The 17,520-nt window shown below is 37.1% G+C and overlaps 1 protein-coding gene across 1 annotated transcript in view; it reads left to right on the forward strand.

Annotated features, from left to right (window-relative positions):
• The window catches only part of LOC128636080 (zinc-alpha-2-glycoprotein), an 81,181-nt gene that overhangs the window by 22,848 nt on the left and 40,813 nt on the right, over positions 1-17,520 (forward strand). The window contains exon 2 of the mRNA XM_053689145.1: positions 10,221-10,481. Within this exon, the coding sequence (XP_053545120.1) occupies positions 10,221-10,481 (261 nt within the window). The remainder of the gene's footprint in view (positions 1-10,220; positions 10,482-17,520) is intronic.

The following is a 17,520-nucleotide window of genomic DNA, read 5'->3' on the forward strand; positions in this document are numbered from 1 at the left end:
GTTAATAGCTTAATTTAGTTTATGTCGATGTGTGGGGCTGGCGGTTTAGGGGTTAATAGGTTTAGTTAATGGTAGTGATGTGTTAGGCCAGAGGTTTAGGGGTTAATACGTTTATTTAGTGGCAGCTGGGTCCGGGAGCAGCGGGATAGGGGTTAATACATTTTATTTAGGTTGCAGTGTTGTCGGGGAGCGGCGGGATAGGGGTTAATAACTTTATTAAAGTTGCGGCGGGGTCCAGGAGCGGCAGGATAGGGGTTAAACATTTTAGTATAGTGTCAGCGTTTAGTGACAGGGTATAAATAAAGTTGGGAAAAAGCCGAATAGACGCGAGATCGATGACTGTTAACAATAGTCCGATGATCTTCGTCACTGTGACAGCCTATATATATAAAAAATCTCAACATACCACACAGAAAACCTTGCACCCACAGTGATATTTAAAAGCAAATATATATATATATATATATATGGACATAGTGGGGGGTGCTCTGTAGGGGGTAGGGCCCTACAAGATCTAGTTAGCGCAGGAAGTGGAGTAAGTAACAGGGTAGGTAGGGGATTCAGTAGTGGCAGCCGTTAATCTCAAAGAAAGGGGGGGTGTCCTGGGATATCCCTCCAGTGGAAAAAATGGAGTGAGGTGGGTTTAGAGAAAAGCGCCTCTATAGAAATCTATTCCCACATTCCCTGTATAGGTTAGTATACAAACAAGTCTATTTTGTGTTGGAAATATACAAAAATAGAATATACACTGTATAGAATTCCAACCAATAATACAATGTTATATTATGGTAATCACTAATTGTAGTAGGTACACTCAATTGTGTGTGTTCACATATGTTCCATATATGTATTACCAAAAATAATAATAATAATGGAAACAATAATAAAAGTAGTCCAGCCACAAATTAGATGTGGAAGAGTAAATGTTGAAAATGAAATGATGCTTATCACACTCTATCCAGTAGGTATTGCACTTACTAGAACAAACCTCAATCGTATGAGGTAAGTTGCCGCCTCTTGTAAGTGAGAAACTTCAGGATTTCAGTAGTGTGGGTAGATGCCAGGCCGTCTGTGTCTTGCCTTCTCCTCTCAGAGTATGGATTCTGTATTCTGTGTCTTGCCTTCTCCTCTCAGAGTATGGGTTCTGTATGCTGGTGATGGAAATTCTCCAAATTCCCTACAGTGTTATGTAGAAATAAAGGCAGAAGAGAGATACATAGCGTAAAATCGTTTTATTAGAATAAAAAAATATTATAAAAAGACAAATGGCCACTCACATGTTCAATCCTCAAACATATGAGGTATGTAAAAGACACTCAGTATTAACCTGTGTTGCTCCACTTCGTGGATCTGGTGTGCAAGTGTTTTTCCCTTCAATTTCAAAGAAATGTCTTACAGAAATGTCTTACAAAACCACAGATCCAGTGGTGTCCGTTTTTTGTAGACCCAGGTAGAAGGAAGAAGCATATTAAGAGGCTTTGAAACGCGTACGGGAATTTTAATACAAGATTTTGTTTGTTTAGGAGTCAATTCTGACTTCATTGTTACTATTTGCACTTTGCACAAATTATTGTTTTTATAATAACTCTGTGTTACCTGGGTCTACAAAAAACGGACACCACTGGATCTGTGGTTTTGTAAGACATTTCTGTAAGACATTTCTTTGAAATTGAAGGGAAAAACACTTGCACACCAGATCCACGAAGTGGAGCAACACAGGTTAATACTGAGTGTCTTTTACATACCTCATATGTTTGAGGATTGAACATGTGAGTGGCCATTTGTCTTTTTATAATATTTTTTTAATCTAATAAAACGATTTTACGCTATGTATTTCTCATCTGCCTTTATTTCTACATAACACTGCAGGGAATTTGGAGAATTTCCATCACCAGCATACAGAACCCATACTCTGAGAGGAGAAGGCAAGACACAGAATACAGAATCCATACTCTGAGAGGAGAAGGCAAGACACAGACGGCCTGGCATCTACCCACACTACTGAAATCCTGAAGTTTCTCACTTACAAGAGGCGGCAACTTACCTCATACGATTGAGGTTTGTTCTAGTAAGTGCAATACCTACTGGATAGAGTGTGATAAGCATCATTTCATTTTCAACATTTACTCTTCCACATCTAATTTGTGGCTGGACTACTTTTATTATTGTTTCCATTATTATTATTATTTTTGGTAATACATATATGGAACATATGTGAACACACACAATTGAGTGTACCTACTACAATTAGTGATTACCATAATATAACATTGTATTATTGGTTGGAATTCTATACAGTGTATATTCTATTTTTGTATATTTCCAACACAAAATAGACTTGTTTGTATACTAACCTATACAGGGAATGTGGGAATAGATTTCTATAGAGGCGCTTTTCTCTAAACCCACCTCACTCCATGTATATATATATATATATATATATATATATATATATATATATATATATATATTTATATATTTATATTAAAATATGTGTGTGTGTGTATAAAAGGAACTCAATCCACAAACAAAACACAACAGACATAAAAATAGAAATAAAAATAATAATAATAATAATATAAATATATATATATATATATATATATGTGTGTAGCTGTAAATGTATATGTGTGTGTATAAGAGGAATTTATTCCACAAACAAAACACAACAGACATAAAGATAGAACAAATATATTTATATATAATTGTGACTCACTTGCCTGCTTAAGGGTATCATATTATATATAATTTTACAGATGTAAGGAAATGAGAACGAATTTTCACGATAAGGAGCTCCCTGATCATATAGCTCTAACATAAAGATACTAAGATACAGTAACAAACTTGGAAGAATTAAATAATGAAGAAATCATTCAGGAAGAGGACATACAGGAAATATCATTCACTCACATTAAATGTAAACCTTAATCAGTGTTTTACCCAACACAATCAAAAGGGAAATATATTTATCTTTTGGAGGATTTATTATTCCTTAGTGATTTTGAAACTCTTTCTGCAACAAAAAAACCACAAGGCGCAGCGAGCTGAAAACTTCAGGTGGAGACAGTAGCATTTGCTGTTTGTTAAATATAGCCCATTGTGTCTACAAAACAATGGGAGCTGCCATGTTGTAACTTAGGTTAACTTCTCTGCTGTGGCCAATTAGGACAGATATAAATAGGTCACTATAAAAAAAAATTTCATCCAAGTGGGCCGGCATAACATTGCAATAGAAGCAATACTAAATGAACTAATTTAACCCTTCCACAGATGGATTAAAAACAAAAAAAAGGTACACATATACTTTTTAATGGCAAAGATTACATATATGACGTTTGATTAGTTAAAGTTTACCATCCCTTTATTAATGATTATGCATGCAATTAATCTTTGAGTAAATATCTTGTAAAAACAGCTAGAGAATAGTGTAGGTTTCATTTGGACAATGATAACTTATGTCTTTGTTCATCCTTCCAGTGTGGATGTGGGTCATGGAATTTTTTAACTTTAAATATTGTTTGTTTTATGTGTAATAAATAGACATGCTAATTTGTGCTTCACCTTTGCTGAAATCATAGTCATGAAAAATATTATAGTCTTACATGTGACCTGGCTTAGTGTAAATATGTTGTTTTTTTTTTTAATTATCGGTTGCTAAGGAAGCTGCCTCCTCTGTGTCATATGCCAAGTCACAGACTGCCTCTTAAAAATACTTTTGAGGATGTGCTACTATCACTTGTGCATAGAAGTCAATGGAGAAAAAAAAAAGGGCAAAACTTCCGAACTCGTGAGCAATCCTGGATCACATATTATCATGTGTGCTAACCCAGCAAATATATATATATATATATATATATATATATATATATATATATATATATATATATATATATATATCAGAAAATGATTCCAAGCACTCTCTGGACTTCTGACAACAAATATATGTACTTTCATATACTGTAGTCAATTACATTGTATATTCCACACTCTCTATGCATAGGTACGCAGGAAAGCCTATGTCCACACTTTTGTCATTATTATTATTCCCCTTTTTTTTCTTTCTTTCCTTTCTCCTTTTATTGACTATTTTATATTCCCCTGTATACCTAATTTCCCATGTTTATTCATATGGATTCTATGTTGATATATAACTTTATGTCAATATATGCTGTGTGCATTACCATATTTTTTCCCCTGCCTGTAATCTTTTACTGACACTATCTTCCTGTCTCCTAAACCCCCATCATGTTTTTTTATGACACCCCTCCTCCCCCTGCATTCAGACCTCGGTAACACTTTTTAGCCTGTGTTTTAAGATATAATCTGTAAATTCCATCAAATTGCTCAGTATTGTTTCAGACTTGAAAAAGGAAGTACAAACAAAGAACCCACAAAGGGGATCCCAATAGGGGGCGCTCTAACAGACTGGACAAATACAGATAAAATAAAAAGAATATGATGCAAAAACAGAATAAAAATTGCAAAGAAATATATCAAACCAAATTAAAATGGAAGAATAAAAAGTCCCAAATTTCAAATCCAGAATGAGTGTGTAATGGGAATTCTGCACCAATGGACACGTCAGCTGCTCTCTCCTTACATCAAATGTAGAAAGACATCTGGGAAAAAACACAGGGAGACAAAAAAGAGGTGCATGTGTGTACCAGTAGATAGAACCAAATAGAGGAAAACCACAACAGGGTACTCACATTTATTATGAGCACTCATACAGTGCTATCAGGCACGTACTGGGCATTCGCAGCAACCCAGCTTGCTGCAATCCTATATGGCAACAGGATCACTCCAGAAGGATTCCTTAGAGGCTGCACAGAAGGCTTGTCCACAGAAGCGACTCCACACACTGGATACAAGGTCCCAGGAGCAAACACAGGAACAGGACCACCTATGTCCTTTCTTAATTGGGATTGAGTCTATTTTGCTGTCAAGATTTTGTCCTGTTCCTGTGTTTGCTCCTGGGACCTTGTATCCAGTGTGTGGAGTAGCTTCTGTGGACAAGCCTTCCGTGCAGCCTCTAAGGAATCCTTCTGGAGTGATCCTGTTGCCATATAGGATTGCAGCAAGCTGGGTTGCTGTGAATGCCCAGTACGTGCCTGATAGCACTGTATGAGTGCTCATAATAAATGTGAGTACCCTGTTGTGGTTTTCCTCTATTTGGTTCTATCTACTGGTACACACATGCGCCTCTTTTTTGTCTCCCTGTGTTGAAAAAGGAATCTTGTCTGAAAGCTTGTCATCTTATAAATGTATAGTTAGTCCAATAAAAAAATATCATTGCTCAATGCAATACTCTTGTTATTTTGATATATATATGTGTGTGTGTGTTTATATACATATACATATATATATATATATTATATATATATATATATATATACCCACATATCCTAAGCCACCTTATTTTATATATATATATATATATATATATATATATATATATATATATATACCCACATATCCTAAGCCACCTTATTTTTTATTTTACAGCTTCTGTTCTATTTACTCGGTATATTAATGCCTATTGCCAACAAGTTCTCATGCAGTCTTAAAACACTGAGCTTCCTTTAAATCCATGGCAACTACATAGAGATCGTCCATCTGCACCAATTTAAGGTGACAATCTCAACGTGCAGAGAATAACCGACAGGAACACCAGAAAAGCCACAGGTCTAGGAACCATGGACATATAACCATGACAGAGATGACATCAACCATTCAATTGAGGATGATACCCCATACACCTTAGGGTCAGGTTGTGCCAACACCAAGAAATAGGGACACTGTACTAGGACTGTCTAACTATGATGAAACCAAAGATTGTATTAAGGATGGACATCACTATATAGCAATATGACACGGAGTTACTATATGGACTAACAGGGCAACAATAGCTGTCTTTAATACACATTAAGAGAGCCAAGATGTGTATATTATACGTAAAGTGTATACAGGCACAAGAGAGATAGATATAATTTAGAACAAAATCAAAACCAATCATACATTACTAAAGCTAAGTGTGTAATGTAGCAACAGTAGATAGGTTGCTATTTATTTATTAGTTATTTTTGTATTTTTGTATTTTCTATCCATGTTAGATGGTTTGATGCTTTTATTTTTCTTTACTGTTATCTAGGTTCAATTGTGGGGATCAACCACATAATCCACAAAGACAGCTTGGTAGTACATGTACCATACTCGAGATGATATACAGATACTATATACAATAAGTGCCAGAGAATACTTTTTAGCCCCTATATATGCCTTTAACTAGCACACTCCAGGACAAGCATAAGAAATATGTAAATGAATGAAGTCCATAAAACCATGTTAACAGTGAGACATGAAGGTAACATATACTGGCTATAGGATAACGTTTAATCTGAGTAAGGTAAACCAATAGATCAATCCGCCCAAGTAGAACCGGCACAACAAATGGTTACTATGACAACTAGAACATGACAGCGAGTTCTATAGAACCTGTCACAGAGATCATCGTAACAGACAGTAGTAACACTTCACTAAGGGAGATGTAATTTAGATAACAGGGAACAATGTACATACATATATATGAGCCTATGAGCAGTGCATAAGGCACCGGCTAAATAAATTTACGCAATTGCAACAATACACAAAGAGTGTGATACACTGTCAATAACGGCACAGAGATTGAAACACTATTACATACTTAGTAACTTAACTTAATTAACACAGTAAGCTTGTATGTATAAAATAACATTATAAGTTTTTCTATAAAATTGAGGATACCGGATATAATACTGCACTTAACACTTCCGGTCCTCATAGTGGAACGCAAAATATGCGGTCCACACACACACTGTTTGGCGTCACCACACTGAGAAATTTTCACACACAGGTACTTTTGATTTATTTTTGATTTGTTTAATGAGCAACATGCTTCTATTTAAGTTTGTTTGATGCACTGTATGTTTATGCTGATGATGGGGAAGAATACCCCGAAAACGTTTCATTAAAATTAACTACGATTTTTCACTAAAAGACCTGAGAGTGCGACCATTTCTTTTGGAATATATATTATATATATATATATATATACCCACATATCCTAAGCCACCTTATTTTATATATATATATATATATATATATATATATATATATATATATATATATATATATATATATATATATATATATATATATACCCACATATCCTAAGCCACCTTATTTTTTATTTTACAGCTTCTGTTCTATTTACTGCTGTCTTATCAGTTTCAGATTTAATACTGGGAATAGGGATAAGTGAATGTGTCTAAATTTGAATTGTAGACTTAATTTTATTGTCAAAATTTGGTTTGTAACGAATATTCTTCAAAATTCAAAAATCAAATGTTATTTCCAGTTTTTGAATGTAACTTTCGATCTTGACTTTTAGTGACAATTTTAAATGTAACTTTCGATTTTGAATTTTGGTTTCAATTTCGAATGCTGGTTTTGAATTTGCATATTACATTTATAAAAGATATATGTAGATTAGAAATACTATTTAAAAATTGAAATTAAATATTAAAAAATTGATTTGAATAAAATGTTCTTTTTAATTAAAAATAACATTCAAAAAAAGAATGTTACAATGTTATATGAATATTCAAAATTCAATTTGAACAAACAAATGTATAACAAAAAAATAGTTTTCGAATGTTTTGAAACATTTGCCCATCCCTTACTGGGAATTAATCTGATATCCTGCTATCATTTAAAAATGTTCCCAATTCCAGGATCAGGAAGTAATAGAATAATATATTTCTTACAAACCCGCTTCTGGTGTTGATTAGAACTGATCACACCTAGTAAATATACAAGGCAAAATATTGGGGGATTTTCAGAACCAACATCTAAGTGAATATATTATGAAATAAACCCCCAAGGAAGATATAATTATATCTCCATAAACTAGTAAAGATATTTAATAACTGCATAGGTCTGACCATTGTTTTTTAAAAATTTAAAAGGTAAATCCAGTATGGATATATTGCAGACTTATGTATACTTTTTCTAATCATGTTTACATCATGATCATATCCACTTTGGCATTATCTGAACTGTTATAACATTGTACTGTATATATGGATTGTTATATTTGTACAATTGTGCATGTGTATATATTTACATAATTATTGAGTAGATATAAATGTTGCTAAGTTGTGATAGTAGTTTTTGATGATAATAGTGATATACATAGAGTTTAAATCACTAGCATGGATTTTTAGTGAAGATTTTAACCAATGAATGTGTTTAAATGATTATTTTTTGAAAGCAAGACTGACTTTGGTAGCTATGAGTACGGCAGCAAGCCAAAATGCATAAGCAATATCCAGTCAGTGTTCTTTACTTGTTGACCTTTTCCATGGATGTATTTTTAGTGCTTATTTGTTAATACAAGCTAAGTTTTAAGGAGAACCTCTTTTCTAAGCCTTGTTGACTTAGTTGAGTTGTTGTTCCCTGCATGACCAGTGGTAGCCTCTGAGGCGTCAACATCCAGTGCATGTATCTCCAATGAGAAGTGGAGGTGTTGTGTGACTGCAATGGATCACCACGTGAATGGGTAAGTGACTGGCAGTGAAGATGGAGCATAGGCACGGACAGTGCGATTGCTAAAGCTGATAGTCAGTATTGCTTCCCCATGAAGAGGTTCCGGTTGGGTCTTACTCATTGTGGTTTACATTTCAGTAAGTGGATTGATTATTTTTTTTGCCACATTCTTTTTCAAGCACTCCTTTTCAATTACATGTTTGCCGCTTGGTGTGGGACTTCATCCATACTTGGCATTAAAGTTTATATTTTTTGACGAACTGGTGGCAAGTTGCAATTTTCTTTGGGTTTTTGCCCTACATTATTGAACTCAGGGTCACAAAGGCATGTTCTTGTTTAGGCGTACAGTATTGTAGGTACAAGAATTTTCAAATGCCCGGTCATTATTATGTTTGGACTTGGAGGGCATGAAGACATTATCGTGCACTGGTATTACAAAGTGGAGCACTAATATTACTTGCATGCAAGTGATATTTAGCACTCCACTTATAATCTGGCCCATAATCACAACTATAAATCAGTATATCACCCTAAGTAGCTGTTCCACTCATATTATCTCTCTCTTTCTCTCTCTCTCTCTTTCTCTCTCCCTCTGTCTCTCTTTCTTTCTTTCTCTCTCTCTTTCTCTCTCTCTTTCTTTCTTTCTCTCTCTCTTTCTCCCTCTCTCTTTCTCTTTCTCTCTCTTTCTCTCTCTCTAACTCTCTCTCTTTTTCTCTCACTCTCTCTCTCTCTTTCTCTCACTCTCTCTCTCTTTTTCTCTCTTTATTTCTCTCTCTCTCTTTCCCTCTCTCTCTTTCACTCTTTCACTCTCTAAATAAAAAAATAAATACATTAAAAACACTGATATCAGGAATAATGAATATAAATAAAAATATATTCTTGTATTAAATTCTTTTTTTTGAAGGACAAAACCCCTGCATACAACATTTATGAGCCTCCACTAATGGTAAAGGAAATTGATGTGCATGAATTTGGCCATCTCACAAAATGTGCTGCTCTGCCAGTTAATCCGTGAATTTAATAAAGTTTATTACATATACTTATCTTTGTCAATGAATTTGTCTTTATATTTTTCTAAATTTATCTATAAATTCAAGTGATAGCAAAGTCAAAATTAAACTTTCATAATACAGACAGAGCAGGCAATTTTAAACAACTTTCCAATTTACTTCTGATATCAAATTTGCTTCTTTCTCTTGGTATCTTTTATTGAAGAGTAAAACTAGGTAGGCTCATAAGAGCTCAGGAGTGTGCCCGTGTCTTTAGTACTCTATGACAGCAGTGTTTTGCAACATTGTATAACAAAGCAACAAATAATGTTGCAAAACACTGCTCCCATAGAGTACTAAAAACACGTGCACACTCTTGAGCTCTTATGAGCCTACTTAGTTTTACTCTGCAATAAAAGATACCAAGAGAACAAAGCAAATTTGATAACAGACGTAAAGTGGAAATTTGTTTAAAATTGCATGTTCTATCTGAATCATGAAAGTTTTGACTTTACTGTCCCTTTAATTTCTTTCCCGGCTTCTGAATGATGTAATTGGCTGTTATTATAGTCTGGCTTGTCTATGTTTGATGTAAATTTGTCAACCACCGTGGTAATAAACTATCTATTAATTCTTGGCTTTCAGGTAATCACTCACTGACATATTATGCCACTACACTCTTAAATCCCATTCCTGGACTGCCAGTGTTCACTGCTGTTGTTTCTTTCAATGACCTACGCATTGTAAATTACAACAGTGACACTCAACATCCTCAGCCACTATATAAATGGTGGGAAAGTCTTCAAAATCCTGAAGAGTGGAAAGAAGAGACAAAATTTGGTCAACACTATGAAAGCATCTTAAAATATTTGGGTAAAGCTATACAGACGCTATTCAACGAGACATGTGAGTATAAAAATAAAACATTAAAATACTTTTAATTAAAAAAGATATCAATCTAACATATACTGACCTCAAGTACATCAATCTTCAAAATAAAGCTGGTATCAGTTTCACTTTGGACATCAGTTACAAAAGAATCCTTTCTGCTACAGTTGGTCAAACATATGGAAGATAGGTTGCTCATGCAGAATAAGTAAACAAATGGATCATCTACAAAACATTTATGCAAAGAAAAATCTAGTGTATAACGTCCCTTTAACTATTATTCATGTCATATTAAATACAAACAGGAACAGATGCCATATGTCCCTAAGTCAGCTAGCAGGCTGGCGCGTTTCAGCTGACCGCTATACACAAAGCTACTTGTGTGAGGCAACTCCCATATAACTGAGCAGCTAGAGCAGAGAAGTGAATTCATGATTTGTTTAGCTCTAATGAGCCTTCTGATTAGCTGTAGCTGCTAATTACTTTCTTTTTCAGAAAGAGCATACCATTTTAAACAGTTTTCCAACTACTTCTATTATGTAATTTAATATGTTCCCTTAGTATCCTTGGTTGAAAAGCATACCTAGGTAGGCTCTGTAGAAGCAATACACTATTGGGATCCAGCTACTGGTTGGTGGTTGCAAACATATATCTCTTATTGGCTCACTTAGAGCTAGATAATGAGTGGGGCGCTAACTATTGTGCGCAAGTGATAAGAAGTTTATCGCAACTTGTTATGCACATCAAAAGGAGCACCATATTGCTATTTGAAAACAAACATGTTCGCTTGAGCGCAAATAATTTAAAGTGCGTCAGGATAGATTGACTTCAGAACTCTGGTTAAAGGGACAGTCTACTCAAGAATTGTTATTGTTTAAAAAAATAGATAATAACTTTATTACCCATTCCCCAGTTTTGCATATCCAATAGTTATATTATTACACTTTTTACCTCTGTGATTACCTGGTTTCTAAGCCTCTGCAGACTGCCCCCTTTCTTTTGACAGACATGCATTTTAGCCAATCAGTGTTGACTCTTAAATAACTCCATGGGAGTTAGCACAATGTTATCTATATGACACACAGCTACTAGCAGACGGGCTTTCTCAAGAGCCCGTCCGTTAAACGAGGGAAACGCGTTGAGTTGTTTACATTTGATGTATGACTGATACAAACTACAGAAATCTAAGCTGCTACAGGCCAGAAGGTGTATTTGGGATCCGGAATCTACCTAGTGGGAAGTGATGATTTTTGCCGGTGTACCCTGCTGTTCCTGTCTTGCCTGCTCAATTTCTATGTGCCTTTTTATCTTTTGTATTTGGTAAGTGCATTACTTAACTTGCGCTTTGTTTATTTTTTAAAAGTGTAATAAAATCCACTTGAATCGAGGTTGCGCTTTTGTTTCCTATCTTCTTTATTTGACTAGACGGTCCCTTTAACTGTTTCGCAAGTCAAAAAAGTTGCAGTAAACACATCAATTATACATTTAAAAGTACAGTTACACACATAAAAACACTATCTGATAAAATTGTTTGAAAATAAATATTGTATAAAAAATGTTGTAAGGGCTCAAAGATACGAAGGGGCCGAATTATCAAGCTCCGAATGGAGCTTGATGCCCCTGTTTCCGCGCGAGCCGTCAGGCTTGCCGGAAACAGCAGTTATGAAACCGCTGCTCCATAACTTGTCTGCCTGCTTTGAGGCTGCGGACATCAATCCGCCCGATCCTATACGATCGGGCTGATTGACACCCTCTGCTAGCGGCCGATTGGCTGAAAATCTGCACAAGAACTGCTTGTGCAATGATTGATTAATGCTGACATTGTATCATGTCCACTCGCACTTTCATAAATCGGCCCTGAAGTCTCAAGTGTTAGAAAAAAAGGCTGCAAAGGGCTTTTATAGTATGTATAGTTCAAATCAGTTAGAATACTTAACAGAATACACTTCAAGCACTCAAATGTTAATATATAAATATGTCATAGTGACATTATATATTCCATAACGTGTAATATTTTATAAAAAACACTTTGGGCCAGAGCAATAAGGGGTTTATCATGCGGTTTGCGCTCACCAGAGTTATGGCTGGTATTACGAGTTGAAAGTAAACACAATCGCTTGAGCACAATTGTGATTTACGCTAAAATGATGACTGCGACTTTAGAGCTCAGGTTTACTGTTTCACAAAACATAAAAGTGTCACAAAACACATAAAAAATACATTACAGGGGGCGGAGCCAAGCCACGACTGGAAATGGCTGCCTGTTAAGAAAGCTCCGTAGTCCCTGATGTTTTTACATTAAAATAAATACATTCACCTTCATACTATCCCCTACAATTGGCGACAGCTAGTATAATTAGTTAATTCCCCTGTCAGGGAGATCGTTTGGCACGCTTGAATATAAGCGTTAGTCGGTAAGAGACTACCTAAGAAGTTGCGGCCCTGTGAGCATATCCTGTTGATTGAGGGGATTGGAGCCAGTGTCTTGCCTAACCACATCGCAACATAGCACTTACGGACTTTGGCAGTGCTCCTTTATAAGCGACAGCCGGAGAAGAGGTCTCGTTGAACAGAAGGATCTTGCAGAGGCCAGTAATCAGTCCCGGTCCGGTGTACGCAGCAGTGACACGGCTAGCAGGTCGCAACATACTCTCTCAGGCGCTGAGATACACGTCTACCGCGGACTCTGTAAGTACTTACCCCATGATTGGACAGTGATCATCTATCTTGAAAGGCTGCACGGAGGTATAAATCACAGCCCGGTAGAGTACTCCGGTGGCGTCACACAGAGCACACGCAGCAGAGTTAACCCATAGATTGATATAGCTGCCGGTATATAATTACTAACAGATAATTTTACTATTTTTAAGGGGGTCACTGGTCACTCAACTGGCTTGCTTGCTGACCTTGTCGATATCGCAACAGTCTGAATAAGTGCCCGGTTCCTTGCAAACTAAATACATGTGGCAGTCAGGGCTAGGCCGCACTAGGCCAAAAGCCTGGAATAATTTGGGGACTCGGTTACTGTTTAGTTCAGTGAGTGTAGAGTGAACTTCACTGCAATTAAAAGACTCATCAAAGCTGGGAGTGGGATAGCAGATTTCAGTCCGGTAAACTTCCAAGCTGCAAACAGGATCTTTCATCAGTGACTTGAACCGGATTTGGGGCTGTACTCCCACTTCCCATCACCCTATTAAAGTTTATTCAGCTAAAATATAAATTTTGGGAGACAGTGATTAAGTGACAACAACTGTTGGGCCTAAGTCCTAGATTACCTTCTACCTGGGACTTTGCACTTTGCATACTGAATAAGGATTTGAATGCTCCTATAGCAGGGCACAGGAAAAGTTAACAGACAATAGCAGCTGGATCAGCGGCCTAGATCTTAGTGATGACAAGTAAAAGACATACTAGACCTACAAAAAGTAATCAATCCTCCATGATGGAGAACTATCTGATTTCTGCAGACCCGGCAGCACCAGCTGTAAGGCCTGAGCCAAATGTAGTAGCCACAACAGCGCAGGTTCATTACACTGACTCTGTGATAAGGCATCAGAATTTTGTGACGAAAGAGGACATCAGACATCTTTCTTCTAAAGAAGATATAAAAGACGCCATGAAGGATTTCAAGTCTATGTTTAGTGAACTGAAGAGAGACATAACAGCAGTGGACCAAAGAGTGATCCAAATTGAAGAAAAACACGAAGCACTCAATTCAGACCTTCAACTCCAAGCGAGCTTTATGCAAGCTCAAGAGAGCACGGTACATACATTAATGGAACGAATTGAAGACTTAGAAAATTGAAGTAGAAGAAACAACCTCAGACTGAGAGGTGTCCCAGAGACGGTTGAACCCCCTGCAATCCAAGCTTATATACAAGAGTTTGTCAAGTATGTTAAAAATGCAGATTCAGGTCATGAAATTCCAATATAAAGAGCACATAGGGCCTTGCATCCTAAGCCTCCAAATAGAGCTCCTCCCAGAGACATAATACTAAAATTATTATCCTTTAAGGACAAAGAAGACATCTTGCGACTGGCCAGAGCTAAACAGCCCATAGAATTCAGAGGTACAGAGATAGAAGTCTACTCTGACCTGTGTCCGAACACTTTGCAAAAAAGGAGGGACTTAAGATTCATTACAACGGTACTGAAGGACAAAAAATTCCCTTACAGATGGGGCTTTCCTACGAGCCTAATTGTCACTAGGAACAACGTAACACATGTCTTCAGAACCATAGAGGATTTACCTTCTTTCAATCAAGCCCTTGGCCTGAACATAAGGCCACCTCTGAAACTGTCGGCGGCCCCAGCGGGCCAGGTTGACAACGAACCTGATGAAATCCAACAACTTCCAGGTTGAAATCCTGGTGTCTTGGTGAGAAAGGACAATAACATAGAAAATAGTTTGGACTGTGAAAGACTAGGGTGGCACCAAGGACAAGTTCAGATAAGTTCTGATTTTTGATCATATACTGTTGTTTATTCTGTTTGTTTGTACTGTTTTATATTTCACAGGTCCTGGGGGCATGTCACCAAAAAGGGTTCACATATGAGATAGAGTGGGTGATTGAGGGATAATTTATCATCAGATGCTCCCTATACTCATGTAGTCATGATTTATAGTTATAATTCTTCTCAAATGGTTTTGACACGTAGCTGCCTGAGGTCCTGTATGTCCCTCTAGGACTAAGCTGGGTATGGTGGGACCCTAGGAGGTTGTGCCATAGTCATAATCCCGAGACGCGCTGCTGGGCTAGTTCCCTACTAATAAAAGCCCATAACACAATATGCACAGTAATAATTGCTCCCGAGATTGAGTCCTCTTGTCCACTAGTTATATTACAAAAAGTGTATATGTATATTACTAATCCAGGCTGTTACAACCTACATTTTGAAAAGGATTGATATAAGTAGGGGATATGAAAAGTAACCATCCCCAAGAATGTATTCATTTAATTAATAATCTTTAAAAGTTTATATGATTTGTAAGAACACAGGGAACACTTTCCCTGAATTGTAATTTTGTTCTTTGACTGTATTTACTGCTAAAATATTGTTCACTTGTGCTTCCTAAGATAGAAATGAGAATTATATTATAATATTTGATGCATTGATTTTGCACTGCTTTTCTATCTTGCCTTGAGAATCAAGGCACTTTTCTCTATTTACTCTTCTCTTAGTTCACTTATCTCGATTCTACTCCCTCCCTCTTTTTCTTCTTTTCCCCTCCTTCCCTCTTCCCTTCTCTCATTCCCTCCCTTCTCCCGCTCCCCCCCCTTTTTTTTTCTCCTCTCTCCTCCTCCAGGAAAGATGGCATTTCTGCAATCTAAGGTCAGATCTCAACCTATGGAATTGATATCTGTAAATGTTAAAGGGTTCATTAGTCCAGGTAAGCGCTCAATAGTTTTGAGAGATCTACATAGACTAGGAGGAGATATCATTTACTTAAAGGAGACGCACTTTTCAGCTGCACATGAACCTCGATGGTTTAGTCACTGCTACCCTAAGGTTTATTTTGCGTCAGGCCCCAGGAAAAAAAATGGGGTGGGTAAGGATATAAGGATATCAATGCGAATACGCCATTTCAGCTCCTTCAAACACACCGAGATCTGGAGGGCAGATACCTAATCCTCACAGGCTCCTTATATGGCAGACCTATCATGCTGGCTAACGTATACTGCCCCAATCAATCCCAGCATCTCTTTTTTCAGAATTTCATGCATAAAATATTAGAAGTACAGTCTGGTATTTTATTTTTGGGAGGAGATCTTAATGCTTCATTAAATACAGCATTGGATACTTCAAATGGACTCTCCAGCATCCCCCACAAGAACCTTAAACGCTTGGCCTCCTCTCTAAGAGAATTAGCACTACATGATATTTGGCGCACGCATCATTCTACCACACAGAACTTTACATTTTACTCTCACCCACACAGAAAGTATTCTAGGATAGATTGCTTATTCACAGACACGACGGGTCTCACTATAACCACAAGTAGCAGCATACACGCTATCACCTGATCAGATCACGCACCGGTCAGTTGCTCTATTCTCTGGCCCAATACACCTGTCACACCTTATAATTGGAAACTAGACGACGCATTATTAGATGATCAGGTCTTCAAGTCAGATATTGAAAAAGCACTAGTAGAGTATTTTCACATTCACACAGATACTGGATCTCAGAATACAACAATCTGGGAAGCCCATAAATGTATCATTAGGGGTCTCTTGATAAAACAAAAATCTAAGCTTGCTAGGTAAAGGAGGGAACAGTACAAGGCTCTGCTGTCCAGGGTTGAGATTGCTGAGTGGGAACATAAGCTGCATCCAACAGATGAGGGGCTCCGTAAGGAATTGGCTCAGGCAAGGGCGGGTCTGCTTGGGTTCCTCCAAGTAGATTATCAAACGAAAGCATTGCTTCTGAAGCAGAGATTTTTTGAGCAAGGGGATAAAGCAGGGAGGCTGCTGGCCAGGCCAATAGCGCGCAAAAGAACAAAAAACTATGTTCATCAAATGACGAATCATGAGGGCGTGGTTCAAGAGGATGGGAAATCAATAGCGGAAATATTCAGCTCATATTATGGGTCCCTATATAACATCCAGGCGGACAGAGGGAATGATGGGGTGGATCCCCCCTCATCTAGTGAGGTGCGGGAGATTCAGATGTATCTTTCCGCTGTGGAATTGCCTAGACTAACTGCACAAGATACAGAAGCTTTAGAGTCTCCATTCACATTGGAAGAAATTAAGCAAGCTATAAAAGATCATCCAGCGGGCAAAAGCCCAGGGCCGGATGGCTATGGAGCCAAGTATTTCAAACTGGTCGTGGATACATTAGCCCCGAGATGTTAAAAATATTCAGTGAATTATCAGATAATCCTTGCCTGCCGAATACTATGCTAGAGGCGCACATTACTGTGATTCCAAAACCGGGCAAAGCTGAGGATAGACCAGAAAAATATCGTCCCATATCTCTGTTAAATTCTGATGTTAAAATCCTGGCTAGGGTCATTGCCAACCACCTTAATAGATTCCTCCCACAGTTAATT

This window comes from Bombina bombina, chromosome 7 (genome assembly GCF_027579735.1).
Source record: "Bombina bombina isolate aBomBom1 chromosome 7, aBomBom1.pri, whole genome shotgun sequence".
Lineage (NCBI taxonomy): Eukaryota > Metazoa > Chordata > Amphibia > Anura > Bombinatoridae > Bombina > Bombina bombina.